The sequence below is a fragment of the Malaclemys terrapin genome, chromosome 3 (genome assembly GCF_027887155.1).
Source record: "Malaclemys terrapin pileata isolate rMalTer1 chromosome 3, rMalTer1.hap1, whole genome shotgun sequence".
NCBI lineage: Eukaryota > Metazoa > Chordata > Testudines > Emydidae > Malaclemys > Malaclemys terrapin.
The window spans coordinates 26,789,542-26,806,995 of record NC_071507.1 but is presented as its reverse complement, the minus strand read 5'-3'; the positions used below and the strand labels follow the sequence as shown (position 1 = coordinate 26,806,995).

Sequence of the window (17,454 nt, the reverse complement as noted above, 5' to 3'; positions counted from 1 at the left end):
AGTGGTTTTTTAATGTCTAAGGATGTATTTTATTACTCTTATTCAGATACTTGATAGGTTTCATATGAATTTTTAAAGGATAGTCTTATGATTTTAAACATATTACTGTTTCTCTGAAGTCATGTAGCACCTAACATCTAGCCAAGGCATACTTCTAAAAATAACATAGGTGAACCTTGAGAAAATGTCTGGCTCCCCCTAGGAGCCAAGAGGAAAACTTCCCCTCGCCCCCCCCCCCCCCCCCCTTCTGTTGTGCCACTTAATCGCCCTCTACATAGCACAGCACCTGAGTTTTTGGGGTGTGTTTTTTTTTTTTTAAATTTCAGGAAATAACTTACCTAAACAGTCTCAGTGAGAGTGTAACTTTCTCAAAGTCTTGTGCTTTTCTGTGACCTTTCTGAATAACTTCCTCTGGAATATTAGCAAGCCTTGCTGCATTGAAACCATAACTTTTAGGACAAGCTCCTCTAATGAATTTATAGAGGAATGTAATAGTTTCCTGGCTTGGATCTTCACTCTCATTTTCAACCATACATGCCTTAAAAAAAAGTTATAAAAGCAGTTTATCCAATACTTTTAGATTAGTGTACATAGACATTTCCTTCTTTCAGGACACCCTTTTTGATTACAGGTAGAAAACTGAGGCTCTAGGCACATTGTGGAACATGGCTTACCAATAAAAACCCCGCTTCCCAAAGTGATTCAAATACCTTTCCTTGAAGTTCAACAGTTTATACATACCATATGGCCCAGTCGCACAGCAGCACTGTGTGAATAGTCCTCTACTAATGAATAATAGTGTGTGGAAAAAAGCGTGCGACACTTTATATTTTCTGCAAGTTCTTTAACAACTGCACTTGCTATAGCTGTACCATCAAAAGTAGCTGTGCCTCTTCCTGCAAGAGAAGAAGAAAATCCTTCACACATCCAAAGTGGAACGAACTAACTTGCGTTTCTAGACACTAAGCAAAATCTGAGTTCAACCCAGCATTTAAAGATATAACTTAAGCCAGATTCAAGTTATTATACATGTTATTGAAATAGAGCCCCTTAAATTACTAACAGCTTGTCTACTCAGGGAAGTTAGTGTAAAACAACTACAGTGGAATTTATAGCACAACCTCTCTTGGAAGCTTATTCTAGAATTTATCTATCCTTATAGATAAGTTAGATTTTTAGAAAGATTTTTCTAAATATCAGTCTTGCAGCAGAATAAGCCCACTACTACTTGTCCTACCTTCAGTGGACATGTAAAACAACTGATTACTGTCCTCTTAACAGAGCTGAAGACTTATCAGGTCCCTCAGTCCTCTTTTCTCAAGACTAAGCAAGCTGAGTTTTCCTAACCTTCTTTCATAGGCCAAGTTTTCTAAACTTTTCATCATTTTTGTTTTCTCTTCTGGACTCCAGCTGAAGCCTCACCAGTATGGTGTACAGTGGGAGAATTACCTCATGTCTTCAATATAAACACTATTAATTAACTCCAGAATATTAGCCTTTTTTCCCATTGTATCCCACTGTTGACTCATTCAGTTTGTGATCCACTATAACCCCAAAATCCTTTTCAGCTGTACTATCACATAGCCAGTTATTTCCCATTTTGTAATTGGACATTTGAGTTTTCCTTCCTAAGAGTAGTGCTTTGCACGTGTCTTTAATGAATTTTACCTTGTTGACTTCATACCAATTCTCTAAATTGTCAAAGTCAATTAACTCTGTCATCCAACCCTTCCCAACTTGGTGTCATCTGCAAATTTCATAAGCATACTCTTCTCTCAAAAGTCATTAATGAAAATACTGAATTAATACTCAACCCAGGACTGACCCCTGTGGGTCTTCACTAGATACATCTTCCCAGTTTGACAGCAAACCATTAATAACACTGAGTACAGCCTTTCAACCAAAAGTGTAGCCTCTATGATAATTCAATCTAGACACATTTCCCTAGTGTTCTTACTACAATCAAGATATATCATGTCTACAACTTCCCCACCCTGTAATGCTGTCGAAGGAAATTAGATTGGTTTGGCATGCTTTGTTCTTGACAAATCCATGCTGGCTATTCCTTATAACCTATTATCCTCTAGGTGCTGACAAATTATTTTATAATGAGTTCCAGTAGCTTTCCAGATATCAAAGTTAGTCTGACTGGTCTATAATTTCCCAGGTTCTCGGTGTTCCCTTTTTTAAAGATCTTTGCCCTTTTCCAGTCTCTGGGACCTCACTTGTCCTCCAGGAGTTCTTAAAGAAAAGTGCTAAGGGTTCCAAGATTGCTTCAGCTAGTTCCTCCAAGTATCACCTATGATGAATATCACCAGGCTCTCCTGACTTGAATACATCTAATTTATCTAAATACTCTAACCTGTTCTTTATATATTTTGGCTTGTGTTTCTTCCTCACTGTTAATACTAATTGTGTTGAATATGTGGTCACCATTAACCTTTTTCATGAAGACAAACAAAATAGACTTAAACAAATCGGTCTTTATGTCAACAGTTATTAACTCTTCCTCTCTAAGGAGAGGACCTAAGTTTTCCTTCATCTTTCTCTTACTCCTGATGTATTTATTACCATCTCAGATTTGCAACTAATTCTTCCTTTGCTGGTCAGAATCAAGTCTAAAATGGCTATTCCCCCTCTCCCCCCTCCCCCCACCCGTTATTTCCTCCACTTTCTGGAACAAAATGTCCCCAATAAGTTCTTGAAATGTGTGTGCTGCTATATTAATTTTGCAACAGACGTAGTTAAAGTCCCCCGTAAATATCCAAAACACAAGACTTGGCTATTTGTTCTAGAAATGCCTCTTCCTCCTAGTCTTGATTTGGTAGTCTACAGTAGACTTCTACCATGATATTTTTTTTTTTTTTTAACACCCGGTCAGACTTTTAACTAGTCTATTCTCACCTCCTTCTGGACCTCAAAACAAGTGATACGTATTCTTGATAAATAATGCAACACCACCTCTCTTTTTTTCCCCATCTGGATTCCTGAACAAGCTATGCCCCTCTATACCAATATTCCAGTCATGAGATTTATCCACAAACTCTGATGTCAACTAAGTCATAATTTAGCTTATGTACTAATACTTCCAGTTTTCCCTGTTTATTCCCCATACTTATTAAAAGAGCCTGAATACCTAGTTCATCCACAAGCACAAGGGAATGCTCTGTTGCATGCCGGAGTATGCTGGAAGTCTCACTCAGCTCAACAAAAAAGGTACTCTCTCCTAAAAAGGACAAAAACAAAGCTTCATTCAAAGCATATAGAAGTTTTGCAAAGGCAGGCATGTACAGCATACAATTCAACAATACAACATTTATTAGCAGCTAGTTTAGTCTGTGACCAGAGATTTAGCAAGAGAATCTCACTAGGAAAAAGCTGAGCTTAAAAAAAAAAAAAAAAAAAAAAAAAAAAAAAGGACATTCAGACTATCAGGTAGGGGAAAAAGCATAACTGAGTGAAAACTGGCAATACTAAAAAAACAACCCTGTTTGTACACTAGTCTTAATGTAAAAAAGCAAGCAGGAAAAAAATGAAGTTCTTTCTCTGGTAGAAGAGTAACTGGTGAAATGGTGACAAGAACCAATGAACGTTGAGAAAATGATGGGGAAGGGGATATTAGACTGTTAAATGTTGTTACAAACACCTATTTAACTCCATTTACTAACATTTTTGGAAAATAACTCCTTTGTTACAGATTTCAATTTAAGACAAAATTCAAACGTCCCAGAGATTCTCCAACGAAGTAAGAGAAAACTAGGCTTGAAATTTCTGCTATTTCTACAAACACAATACAAGCAGAAGTAACATATTTCAGATCTTTACATATCACAAAATTCTCAATGGGACTCACCTGAGTAGAATTCTGAACTGTCAAAACACAAAGTTCCATACATGCAAGACAGCAGACTTTGCAGCAGCTATTTTTAAATGGTCAAATTAAACCAGATATGAACTTAACTTTCTCCAGCTGGGGGGAAATCCCATAGATGTATTTAATTTAACAAGTAACTCTTCTCAGGTTTCAATAAAACTTTGACAAGGAGGAAGTTTTTGGAGACAGAGCAGAATTATCCTGAGGAATTTTGAACACTTGCTGCTTCTTTCAAGTAACTCTTCAGTCCTGCTATCAATTCTCCTTCCACTGACTGCCATAAAGCTGTTCTCTCTCCTCCCACTGATATGTTTAAATGATGCTGATGTTGACAGTCATATTTCCAAAATAAGCTCTCATGCAGTATTCAATATTGCTTCTCAGATGACTACTGTATGCATTAATTCCATGTGTGTATGTGGTATTCTAAGATGTGTGGCCGATTAAGGAGAAACCAGTGTTACATGCCCTGATTTCTCTAGACCACATCTTTATACAGATGTGCAGGACATTTTTGCAAGAACTTTTCATTAACGGAAATAAAAATGGAACATTGTAGAGCTAAAAATCCAGCCCAAGATAGAGTGAATATAATATAGCAAGCCCCCAATCCCTGGCAGATGGAGCAGAGCCCCCTGCCCCAACTAAGCTTCACAATCATCATTGGTGAGTCCAGTATTAAAGTGTTTAAAATTATTTAAAAACTTATACTGTGTATGTATATAATGTCTTTTGTCTGGTGAAAAGAAATTCGCTGGAACCTAAGCCCCCCTATTTACATTAATTCTTATGGGGAAATTGAATTTGCTTAACATAGTTTTGCTTAAAGTTGCATTTTTCAAGAACAACTACGTCATTAAGTGAGGAGTTACTGTATATGCTTATGAATCCGTAAGTCCTCATGTCTCCACCTCCCTGACACTTATACCTCTGCCCTACAGTCAGCTACCATGCAATCAACCTCTTCCACACTGGCTTCCTTCTTTTTCCCTAAATAGATGGCGAAGATAAAATATTCCAAGAAATCTGTGAGCTCTACTTTTCTACATTCTCTGAGTGATGTGGACTCAGAGTTCTTGATGCATTTTGACATCAAGAACCTGGAAAGCAGCCCTGACCTAAGCCACACTGTTTTGGATATTTGTGAGGCAGATGATGATCCTATAACAGAGCCTTACACCACAAAAGTCTAAGTAGTAGCTGACTTTCTCTGTTCCAAAGTACTTGGAAAAGGGTATTCTACAGAGACCTGCCATCAGCTGTTTAACTTCCAGAAAGCTACCTCAAAATTTGTCTCCCAACGTGGACTCCAATTTCAAGGGTAATCAAGAGTGTTATCCTGGTCTCCCATCAGACATAATAGACAAGCATGTGGAATACCCAGACACAACTGAGGTCCTGTTTCTGCCCTGAAAGCCACACCTCAGGGTTCACTCTCCCCCAGGAGACAGGTAAGTGCAGAACTGCAACTGGCTGGCCCCTTTAATACAGGATGACATACACAGCTTCAGCCTCAGACTTGATCCACTAGCAAGGGTTTAGAATTGTACCCAAATGTCTAGAAAACCACCCAGTGAACGATTTGAATCTACTCAAGTACTTTTACCAACCTACTCAGTTCTACATGGGTACAATTTTAGGAACTCACCTGACATAATTTTGTCTGAAGCACCTAGTCTTGTAAATACTCTGTCAATAGGAGTAAGCCTGCAAGCTTCAGCAGGTACATAGCATCCCAACTGAGCCATTATTGCCAAAAGGCCAGCCTGCAGAACAAAAAGAAAAAGCATACTACTGTCCAACTTTTCTCCTCCCACATGCTTCACTTGGTGATTTAGTTCCACAGCAAGAACGAAGGAATCAAAGTACATCTTCCCCGTCTCCTGGGCCCATAAACACTACATTGCATCATACACCAGCTAGGACTACAAGAGTGTCAGACCTCAGGCTAAGCAGGACTGAACCTAGCTAATAATTGGACAGATATCTTTGAAAAAACAAAAGACTACAGGAATTGGTGTTGGCAATTCAGTACTCCCTCCCCCACCTAACTCCAAAGTGCATATTGAATCAATATGCCAACAGAGGTAGTATGTTATGAGAAGCACCCTCTATCCAATGAAATGAAGTCCTGAGCCCAACTGCATTTATTAAAGAACCTCTGCCACTTCCTGAGAACAAGAGTATGTGTCTTGTTTCTCTGACTAAATTCTTATTGGCAGGTTACATCCTTCTTATGTAAATACTTGCTGTATTTTCAACCAGAATATTTTTCACTTTACAGCCCAAACTGCTGACATGTTGCTGTGTGCTGTCAACTGTGACTACACTCCAACCTTGAGATTTCAATAGTGCATTTAATAATTCCTTGATGTAATGTTCTTTAGTGCCCTGGAACAAAAGATGTTTTAAGTAACCATATTTCATAGTCACCTGTCTCATTAGTGTAGATTTGCCACCCATGTTTGGGCCAGTTACTAAAACACAGTAGGCTTCACTATTGCTGTCTTCATCTTCATTCTTGGAACCTATCACAATATCATTAGGAATAAAATCATCCCCGAAAAATGTTGTTGTAATGCATGGATGGCGTGAACCTTTAAGCTCCAAGAAGGGTGGAGTATTCTGTTCTGGCAGTAGAATTACAGGTCGGCAGAATGGTCCATCACCACCTTGACTATAGTTAGCGAGGCACATCAAGACATCTACAAAAGTCAGAAAAATTGCAATTAATTGTAATTATCCCCCATTCCTGGATTTTTCATTGTGCACATACACCCCCCACCCCCCCAAAAAAAAAAAAAAAAAAAAGTTACTCACCTTCTCGTAACTGTTGTTCTTCAAGAGGTGTTGCTCATATCAATTCCAATCAGGTGTGTGTGTGCAGTCAGCCATCGGGAGAAATGTGCAGTGGCACCTGAAGACAGATGGGGGAGGGATAGCTCAATGGTTTGAGCATTGGCCCGCTAAACCCAGGGTTGTGAGTTCAATCCTTGAGGGGTCCATTTAGGGATCTGGGACAAAAAAATCAGTCTGGGGATTGGTCCTGCTTTGAGCAGGGGGCTGGACTAGATGACCTCCTGAGGTCCCTTCCAACCCTGATATTCTAAGATTAAGAGCAGCAGGTATTCCAGGATAAGCGATATGGGTGGCTGTATTAGGGGTGTGCGGCGCTGAGCGCACCAGATTGTGAACCTTTTCCACTTGGCCAGGCCAGGCAGCCTTGGGTGAGGGTTTCCTGCTACCAAGCTGGACCTTCCTAACCTGCTTGGAGCACGAGTTCCATGGGTTTTAGCCATGAAGCTTCCAAGCCATGGAGGTCGGGGTGCTGAAGGCAACCATGGTGCTGGGTAATCAGGTCTAGGACCAGGGACAATGCAATAAGGGTGTCCACCAACAGCTCAGTAGCATGGTACCAGCGTTGGCAAGGCCATGCCGGCGCCACCAGTATGATAGCCACCTTATCTCTGCAGCTCTTGAGGAGGACCTTGTGGAGGAGTGGGAACACGTACAGCAGATGTTCCATCCAGGGGAGGAGAAATGCATCCGCAAGAGAGCTTGGACTGTGATTCGCGGACATTTCCTGTTGCCTTGTGTGGCAAAGAGGTCGATCTGGGAAACTCCCCACCTCTGAAACTCTGTGCATCACATCCAGACGGATGGACCACTCATGGTTGTGAAAGGATCTGCTGAGGTAGCTCGTTCTAGGAACCTGGGAGGTAGGATGCTTCCAGGACCTGGAACGCAAAGGCCAGGGCAGTGCCAATGAGAGCTGTGCCAGGGATCAGTGCTGGGAGGTTGAGGAACGGTGCCACGACATTGAATTATGCCGGGAGCGGCACCATGATGGGGTGTGGTGCCATCTGGTGCCAGGGAACGGTGCCACAGACATGTAGTCAGAGATCATTGAGGCAATCTCCGCATCAGCATCGCCGGCTTGCTTCTAGACGGTGCCGTGCGCTGCAATACCGGAGGCTTATCCCAAACAGCCGGGGACTGTGGTGAAATCCCTCGCGGTCTCAATGGTGTCCGGGATGGACGGGAACTCTATGTCCTCCACCTCACACTCCTAGCTGGTGCTTATGGACTCTCGTGGACTCGACGGCCCCCCCTTGTGAGGCCAAAGTCGATCGTGCCATCTCCTGGGTCACCAGTGCTGGGTGCTCCTCTCCGGGATACACACCAGTGGCTCTTTCCAAGGTGGCCATCCTCGGCACAGGCAAGCACCCCAGTCCGACTTTCGGTGCTGTTTCTGTAACACCAGGAGTGGAAGTGGTGCCGCATTGCCTCTGACGGCTGCAGTGTTGGGGAGCGCCGGTGCAGAGTGTCTCTATACCCAGAGTCCTTCCTTGGTACCGCTTCACGTACAGAGGCCAGAGCACTCCGCATAGAGGAGCTCAGCACTGGATCCTGCCCGCCCGAGGCTGGCTGGGGACGAAGAGCCACCTCCATCAGGGGCTGTTTTAGGCAAAAGTTCCATATCTTCTTCGTCCTGGGACAAAACCCCTTGTAGATCGTGCAGCGGTCCGTTTGTCTTGAGACAAGAGTCGTGGGGGTCGCCTGTTGGCATGGGCTCATGGCAGGATCTGCAGGGTTTGAATCCTTGGGACTGAGGCAGCACGTGCCTCGAGTCCCCAGGAGAAACAGGAAAGGAGCAGGTGCCACTCCTATCCTACTAACAAACTATAAACTATTACAACTCTGAAATTATGCTAGGAGAACTACAAGAGCACTTGTAAGAGCAAGCCCCCACAATTCCAACGACCGTCACAGGCAGTAAGAAGGAACTGAGGAAGTGCTGGGTCAGCAGGATCATATGTTCACCGCCATGGTGGCACCACTGCCAGGGTCTCTACAGCTGACCCAATGGGTGCTGCTAGGGGAAAAACTTTCCGACGACTGTGCACATGGCACGCACACACCTAACTGGAATAGATATGAGCAATCACTTGAAGAACAAGATGATCCTTCCCTCTCCTGAGGAGATTACCCTTGCCGAACCTTTAATACATTAGTAGCACTCACGCTTTCTGAAGTGGAGACTATATGTAAAGATTTTATATTTCCCACCCAATTGATTTTATTTGGTCATAAGTAATTTCCTCCACTGGACATCACTTTAAATATAAGCCTTCAACATCTGCCTTGTGCTTTGGTTAGAAGGCAAAAACTCAAGTACACAAGCAATATATATTTGTATTTAGTGCATCTTGCACTAGATTTCCCCGGGTTCTGACAGAAAACTAGGAAGAAAAATGGCTTCTACAACAATGAATTACTTCATGGCAAAAAGGGACTCACAAGGTTCAGTTATTGCTTCAAATTTATTAGAATAAAGTTTTAAAATACTAAAAGTCTGTTGTCCTATCAGAGATGGACACAATCAAATCAATGTTATTTCAGTCTAATGCATCTCACAGCTGGAGTTGCCATGGCTCTAACTTCAATGCATGGTCACAACTGTGTACTACTTAAACGAAAACCTGTCCTAAGCTTTCCATTGCCCCACATGAGAGAATCCTACTTTCTGGCAAGGGACAGCTGAGCCAGGACCACATCCCAAGAAGAATTATTGGTCCCTAGTTTCCATATGCATCAAGCCATGTATTTTAGGTGTCCTAAAAAAGGATTTTGGTGACTAGGCACCCACATTTTAAACATTTAGACCCGACTGCTTTGCAGTTTTATCTGCCTCAGCATCTTCTGCGAAGAGACCAACTGTTTCGTGTTCAGGGTGTGGCTGGCTGGACCTTTCTTCCAAACCACCCAGTCCCAGATGATATTACTGGCCTGCCTGCCCTCCCTTTCCCACAGCAGTGGGACCATGAACACTATGCTTTATTTCTCTCCAGAGCAAAGATATCCCAATAGGCACAGCAGTACTTCTAGTTCTGCAGATGTGGAAGGTAAACACAGCAGATAATATCTGGGAGAAGAGTTAACAGCAGGTTTGAGGATTACTGGCCTATCTTCCAACCCCCAACCCTCCTTTTCAAGAAAGAAGAGGAAGTAAGGAAGGTAGGTGGTGGTTTAAGTCATTCAGGAGTAAAAGGTAGTTGGCTTCCTACAATAAAACAGCTAAGGGGGAAGGAGGAGGAGGATTGTTGGGCCTTTCCTGGCTCAAGTTTTACTTCCACGATAAAATCTGAAGCCATTAAAAAGGTCTATGTACTTTCATTAGGAATTTTTTGCACAGTAATGTTTGTTCTCAAGGAGTGATTAAAACATACAAGCAGCTGATCTGCACTTAAGATTCCTAAATTTGCTGACTGACCATTTATATTGAACTTGGACATAACTGGCAATGCACGCCTCCAAGTGCAATATGGGAAGAAGGAACTTGTAAAACAGCAGGGCCCGGTGATTCATTGCTGCTGTTTAGTCGCAGTTGAGGGGAAAAAAAGGCAGGTGGCTACTTCTCATTTTCATGCCAAGGTCAAATGCACTGGTCTAACACTGCACTCGGGATTTTTAAGAGCAGGTTAGCAGCTGCCCCTCAGCAGTTTTAGCTTGTCCACACCAGATTTCTGGGTTTTCTATACTATCAGATAAGCAATTAAAAAAAAATTCTGTTATCAAGCTAACAAAAACAAACACACAACTTACCTAATACAGCAAAGCATTCCACTGCTGTTTGCCAGTCTTTGCTATTTTTATCAAAATTGTGGAACAGTCTCCTCATACAGTCTTTCAGCGCTGCATCTCTCCGTTCTTCGGCATTGACCATCTCCGCCAGCATCTTCTCTATCTCCTTGGTCCAGTAACGTTTATAACCCTTTCTGGTGGACTTCAATTCATATTCCTCAGGCAAATTGTGAGAGATTGCATTTTCTGGGATTTCCATTTGGTAGCGGTTTTTGCCTGCTCCCCAATACAGCATGGCTTTGAATCCAAGTCGTTTGCGTTGTTTATCCAAATACTCCCGAAGATTCTCTTCAATGTCTATAATATCCTTTAGTGCTTTATCATAATCGGGGTCAAACCCAGCCTTCGGAGTAATCACTCCAGTCTTTCGAGCCTCATTATGGTCAAAAGCAGTATCCCATCTTTTAAGTTCTGTACTCAGGTCTGGGAAACAACCCTCTGGATTTTTAGACTTCAGGGTGACTAACTGCTTAAGTATTTTAGATTTGAAATCAGCAGCAATTTCTTCCATAATCCCTATGGTCTCAAGCATTACTTTAAATCCTTCCAGCGCAGACAAGAAGTCAGTGATTTTTTTTTTGCTGTATCTGGTTTCTTCATAAAAGATAGCTCTATTGTCTGGATGAGTCTCACTTTTAAGTGGTGATCCAATACTGTGAATTTTGCTCAGGAGCCTTTCAAGGTCTGGAAGTTTCTTCAGAAGTTCACTAACTTCAAACATTTTATCAGGAACTGCCAGAAGATCTTCAACTGCATCCAAACGATCATTGATAGTGTGGGGATTACAGAGGGGCGCACATATCCACTGTTTCAGGAGTCGCTTTCCAAAAGGGGTACAACAAATGTCAATCCTTTCCAGTAATGTGCCTTCTCTGGTGCCAGTAGTTCCATTCTGCAGGATTTCCAAGTTCGCTAGTGTCACCCCATCCAGCACCATCCGCTGATTAGTTTTAGCAAAGAAACTGCTTGATCCTTTAGCTTTGGCAACATCAGTGTCCACAGGAACATACTCTTCAAAGTTTGCCAGAGATAAGAGCTCCTGGTCAATAAGGCATTTCTTGAGGTAGAAGACACATCCACCGAGAGCAGACAAAGCTAACTCACAGTTTTCACCAGGAGTAAGACCCAGAGAGTCACTTTCTGAGGTCATGGATTTGATCACAGGAGGCAGAATAAACCTATTATCAACATTCTGCTTATCCTCAAAGTATCCTTCTTCGATTAGAGTTTTCAGTGTTTTAGATGCATTCCAGAACTGGGAGCCAGAGATCAAGCCTTCTTGCATGGAAGAAGAGAGTGAGCCTTTTAATATCTTGTGTGTGTCTGCAGACAGATTTCCCTTCTCAAACAGGATCTGCACAGGAGTGTGGTGTGCCACCAAAGTTCTAAACCGTGAGCAGTGGCGGTCATCTGGAAATTGGCCCACATAAAATTTTCCTACTGATGTGTCAACAAAACAGACACCATATGCACGGTGGTGGCCAGAAGAGTCTTCAACTTTTTCTTTTACACTGAGAAGGTATTTATTAAGGTTTTCAGAAGGGTCTCCATCCAGAACACTGTAGGTCTGTGTCCCTTTGGTAATTATCCTGCATATTTCTCTGCGTACAACCCTATCAAACTTTGTTGGGTGGGCCAGGGATCTGCAGCGTGCCTCCATCATCTCAGGAGTCTCTGTCTGCTCAACCCGGACTACTTTGTAACCCTTCTGTACCAGAACATCAGAGAATCTGCCAAATGCAATTTCTGGAAAACCTGAATGGGCCCAAATACCTTTCATAAATATCAGTCCCAGTTCATTTACACCAGTGACTGCATCCATATGATACAACTCATAGAACTTCCCGACTTTGTAGAAGATTACAGCATCAAAGTTCTGAGACTTTAGCTGCCACCACTTCCGCATTCCTGGGGTACACTTGTTAAGGTAGTCCTCTGGTACATGGAGGGTACATGGGTCATAATGAGGATCACTTTGTCTTCTTCTACATCCATCTCTCTTTTTCCCTTCCTGAAGCCATTCAAGTTTATCATGTTCCCATATAGCAGAACTGCTAACATTTGGCTGAGACTCAAAGTTTTCAGGCGCTGCAAAAGAGGTCAGCCTTGACTTGGTTTCTAATGAAACAGTTACTGCTCTTTTGGGTGCTTCAGAAAGGTCATTTTCCAAGCTATTCCTTTTAGCAGGTTTGCGGTCAGTTTCTCTCTTTCGTTTAGAAGGGACTGTCACAGGACTATCTACATCCAGCTTTGTGTCTGTCTCAGAACTGGCAGATTCACCTTCGCCCACTCCGCTGCTTGCTTCATCGCTGCTTGCTTCATCTTTAGCATCTGGCTTAAACTCTTCATCTGAACCTTCATTATCACTGTCAGAGTCCACCACTCTTCGTTTTTTGGCTTTCCCACCACTTCTCCACTTGCTTGCCAGCAGCTTTTTTTTTTTCTCCTCCTCCTCACTATCATAATCTTCACTGTTGCCCGAAGCACTTTCACTAACCTGTTAGAAAGCAAAAGGCAAATTGCTTGATCAGCTACAACGATAAAACAGAAGAGGGCAATTAAGTGTCATAACTATAAAGGGAAGGGTAACAGCTGTCCTGTGTACAGTACTATAAAATCCCTCCTGGCCAGAGACTCCAAAATCCTTTTCCCTGTAAAGGGTTAAGAAGCTCAGGTAACCAGGCTGGCATCTGACCTAAAGGACCAATAAGGGGACAAGATACTTTCAAATCTTGGGTGGGGGAGGAAGGCTTTTGTTTGTGTTCTTTGTTTGGGAGTGTGTTCGTTCTTGGGACTGAGAGGGGCCAGACATCAATCCAGGTTCTCCACATCTTTCTAAACAAGTCTCTCCTATTTCAAACTTGTAAGTAAATAGCCAGGCAAGGAGTCTTAGTTTTTCTTTGTTTTCTCAACTTGTAAATGTACCTTTTACTAGAGTGTTTAGCTTTGTTTGCTGTACTTTGAACCTAAGACTAGAGGGGAGTCCTCTGAGCTCTTTAAGTTTGATTACCCTGTAAGGTTAATTTCCATACTGATTTTACAGAGATGATTTTTACCTTTTTCTTTAATTAAAAGCTTTCTTTTTAGAACCTGATTGATTTTTCCTTGTTTTAAGATCCAAGGGGTTTGGATCTTGATTCACCAGGAGTTGGTGGGAGGAAGGAGGGGGAATGGTTAATTTCTCTTTGTTTTAAGATCCAAGGGGTTTGGATCTGTATTCACCAGGGAATTGGTGGGAGGAAGGAGGGGGAATGGTTAATTTCTCTTTGTTTTAAGATCCAAGGGGTTTGGATCTGTATTCACCAGGGAATTGGTGAAGGTTTTTCAAGGCTTCCCAGGGAGGGAAAATTGATGGTGGCAGCGGAACCAGAGCTAAGCTGGTAGTTAAGCTTAGAAGTTTTCATGCAGGCCCCTACATTTGTACCCTAAAGTTCAAAGTGGGGATCCAGCCTTGACATCAAGTGATCCATTCTGTCGTCCAGTCCCAACATTTGGAATTCAGGGGCTTAGGGACACCCAGAGCATAAGGTTGCACCCCTGATCATCTTGGCCAATAGCCATTGATAAACAGATCCACCATGAATTTGCTTAACTCACTTATGCTTTTGACCTTCACAACATCCCCTGGCAGGGAGTTCAACAGATTGATTGTGTGTTGTGTGAAGTACTTCCTTTTGTTTTAAACCTGCTGCCTGTTCATTTCATTAGGTGACTCTCGCGTCTTGTGTTATGTGAAGGGGTAAATAACACCTCCCTAGTCACTTTCTCCATACACACCATTCATGATTTTATAGACCTCTGTCTTATCGCCCCTTTGTCATCTTGTTTCCAAGCTGAAGAGTGCCAGTCTTTTTAATTTTTCCTCATATGGAAGCTGTTCCATACCATTAATTGTTTTTGTTGCCCTTCTCTATTTTTTCCAATCCTAATATATCTTTTTTGAGATGGGGCAACCAGCACCACATGTACTATTCAAGGTGTGGGTGTATCATGGATGTATATAGCAGCGTTTTATTATCTATCCTTTTCCTAATGGTTCTGTTAGCTTTTTTGACTGCTACTGCACACTGAGTAGATGTTTTCAGAGAACTATCCATGATAACTCTAAGATCTTTATTGAGTGATAACAGCTAGTTTAGACCCCCATCATTTTGAATGTATAGTTGGGATTATATTTTCCAATGTGCATTGCTTTGCATTTATCAACACTGAATTTCGTCTGCCATTTTGTTCACTCAGTTTTGTGAGAGCCCTTTGTAACTCTGAGCAGTCAGCTTTGGACTAAGTAATTAAGTAATTTTGTATAGTATGCAAATTTTGCCACCTCCCTCTTTACTCCCTTTTCCAGATCATTTATGAATATAGTGAACAGCATTGGTCCCAGGACAGATCTTTGGGGGACAGCCGCTTTTTACCTCTACCTTTGTTTCCTGTCTTCAAACCAGTTACTGAACCACGAGAGGACCTTCCCTCTCATCCCATGGCTGCTTACTTTGCTTAAGAGCCTTTGATATGGGACCTTCATAAAGGCTTTCTGAAAATCCAAACACCCTATATTGACTGGATCACGTTTGTCCATATGCTTGTTGACACCCTCAAAGAATATTAATTAGACAGGTGAGGCATGATTTCCCTTTACAAAAGCAGTGTTGGCTCTTCCCCCACATATCAGGTTTATCTGTGTCTGTGATAATTCTGTTCTTTACTATACTTTCAAACAATTTGCTTGGTACTGAAGTTAGGCTTATTGGCTTGTAATTGCCAGAATCGCCTCTGGAGACATTTTTTTAAATGGGTGTTACACTAGTTATCATCCAGTCATCTGGTACAGAGTCTGATTTAAGTGGTAGGTTACATACCACAGTTAGTTCATATCTGAGTTCCTTCAGAACTCTTGGGTGAATACCATCTGATCCTGCTGACTTATTACTGTTTACTTTATCAGACATGTTCCAAACCACCTCCAGTGACAATCTAGGACCGTTCCTCAGATTTGTCACCTAAAAGAAGCCTTGGGTGTGGGGATCTCCCCTTTATCCTCTGCAGTGAATTAACTTCTCTACAATGGCCTTGTCTTCTGGGAGTGCTCCTTTCATACCTTGATCATCCAGTGGCCACACTGTTTGGCAAGCTTCCTGCTTCTGATGTACTTAAAAAAAAATTCTGTTAGTTTTCAAGTCTTTTGCTAGTTGCGCTTCAAATTCTTTTTTGCCCTGCCTAATTAAACTTTTACGCTTGATTTACTAGAGTTTTTTTGTATCTTTCTATTCTCCTCAATAGAAGCTAATGTCCAGTTTTTAAAAGGATGCCTTTTTGCCTCTAACCACTTTTTTACTCTATCTTTTAGCCATGGCAACATTTTTTGGTTCTCATTTGACAAAACTAATTTTCCATTTTGACCATCTTTTTGGTATTAATGGGAGAAGATGGAATTAAATAATTTCTTTAAGTGAACCTTTTTATAGTATTAAGAGATGCCAAACTAAGCTGATACAATCTGATTTTCTATGGAGTATACTGGACTCTTGTACTTTTGCATCAACAACGAATTAATGGAGTTCCATGCTCAAAAGGCCTTCAATCCCAAATTATATAGTCAAAATTATACAATGATCTCTGTAGGGACTTACGCAAAGCCCTGCATAAATACAGGCAGAAGCAATAAAAACTGATGAATTTGATCTCTCCAAGACCTTGCCTTTCTCCTGCCTGTATATTTAAGGATCAATCACAATTAGAAATCTAGTTCTTGTTTATTCCATTTTTTAAAAACAACTATGGAGAAATGAGAAGAAGAATGATCCAGTTCAGTGGTTAGGGTACCAGCCCAGGCCTCTGGTTCGATTCCCTGCTCCGCTACAGACTTGTGATCTTGGGTAAATCACACTCTCTCTTCCTCTGTTTTCCCATCTGTAAAATTGGTGTTACAGCACTTCCCTACCTAACAGAGGTGGTGTAAGGATAAATACATAAAGGACTGTGAGACTATCAGATTCTATGATGGGGGCTATACAAATACATAAGACAGACAGAACTGGTAGACTTATGACACTGAAAAGATAGAACAAGCTTAAATGTATTAACTGAGGGAAAAGGGCATAGCTGAGTCATCAGACTGGACCTACTTTCAATGGCTTCAGACTAAATAATGTAATTGTAGCCACTCAGAAGAGAAACATAACCCTGCTTAGCACATTCAGCTACTGCTTAGCAGCTGCACAGAAATAGTGAGGGAGGAGTAAAGATCTGAACCAGTTCCCTTCCCCCACAGCCCCAACTGGCCAGGGGGACTCCCTGCTTGGCTCTCATTTTAGCAGTCCAGCTGCAAGGTGGGATCTTCCCACACATAGAGGCTGCTTGAAGCTGTGCAATCCAATTGCAGTTTAAGACTACAAAATTCACCAGTCAGCAAACCAAATAGCACTCTGGATCTTAGTGAATCAGCAAATTTAGACAGCCACACATCAATTAATAATAGCTATGACAAGTTTAAGATGGTTAGTCCCATTTCCTAGAAGCCTCTGCAAAATTAACATTAAAGTGGACAACCTCTCAAAAACCTAGTCAATTTCAAAACATTGAAATAGAAGTAGTTTCAGGAATACCACCTGCTCAATAGTTCCCTTGCCAATTTTGATTTTCACTATGTTTTAAGACTTCTTCTTCCCTGTTGCTGTCTGAATCACACAAAGCAAGGGAAATGTGAAACAGATCGAAGTGCTGTCAAAACACCCAAAACAAAAACTAAAGTAAGACTTCTTTTTAGAATCACAAAAACAGAGCTGAAAGTGACCTCAAAGTTATGTCTACACTGCAGCTAGGAGGTGAGATTTCCAGCACAAGTAGACAGGGTCACGCTAGCTCAGGTTGAGATAGCGTGCTAAAAATAGTGTGGATGTTGCAGCACTGATGGCAGCCTGGGCTAGCCACCACAT

At 41.8% G+C, this 17,454-nt stretch overlaps 1 protein-coding gene across 2 annotated transcripts in view; it reads right to left on the bottom strand.

Moving 5' to 3' along the window:
• The window catches only part of MSH6 (mutS homolog 6), a 28,741-nt gene that overhangs the window by 394 nt on the left and 10,893 nt on the right, over positions 1-17,454 (bottom strand). The window contains exons 4-9 of one of the 2 annotated variants that reach the window (XM_054022807.1): positions 10,481-13,016; positions 6,308-6,579; positions 5,523-5,640; positions 3,137-3,226; positions 742-896; positions 339-538 (exon numbers count right to left, since the gene is read on the bottom strand). In XM_054022807.1, the coding sequence (XP_053878782.1) occupies positions 339-538; positions 742-896; positions 3,137-3,226; positions 5,523-5,640; positions 6,308-6,579; positions 10,481-13,016 (3,371 nt within the window). The remainder of the gene's footprint in view (positions 1-338; positions 539-741; positions 897-3,136; positions 3,227-5,522; positions 5,641-6,307; positions 6,580-10,480; positions 13,017-17,454) is intronic. The other variant, XM_054022808.1, reaches the window with a different exon arrangement.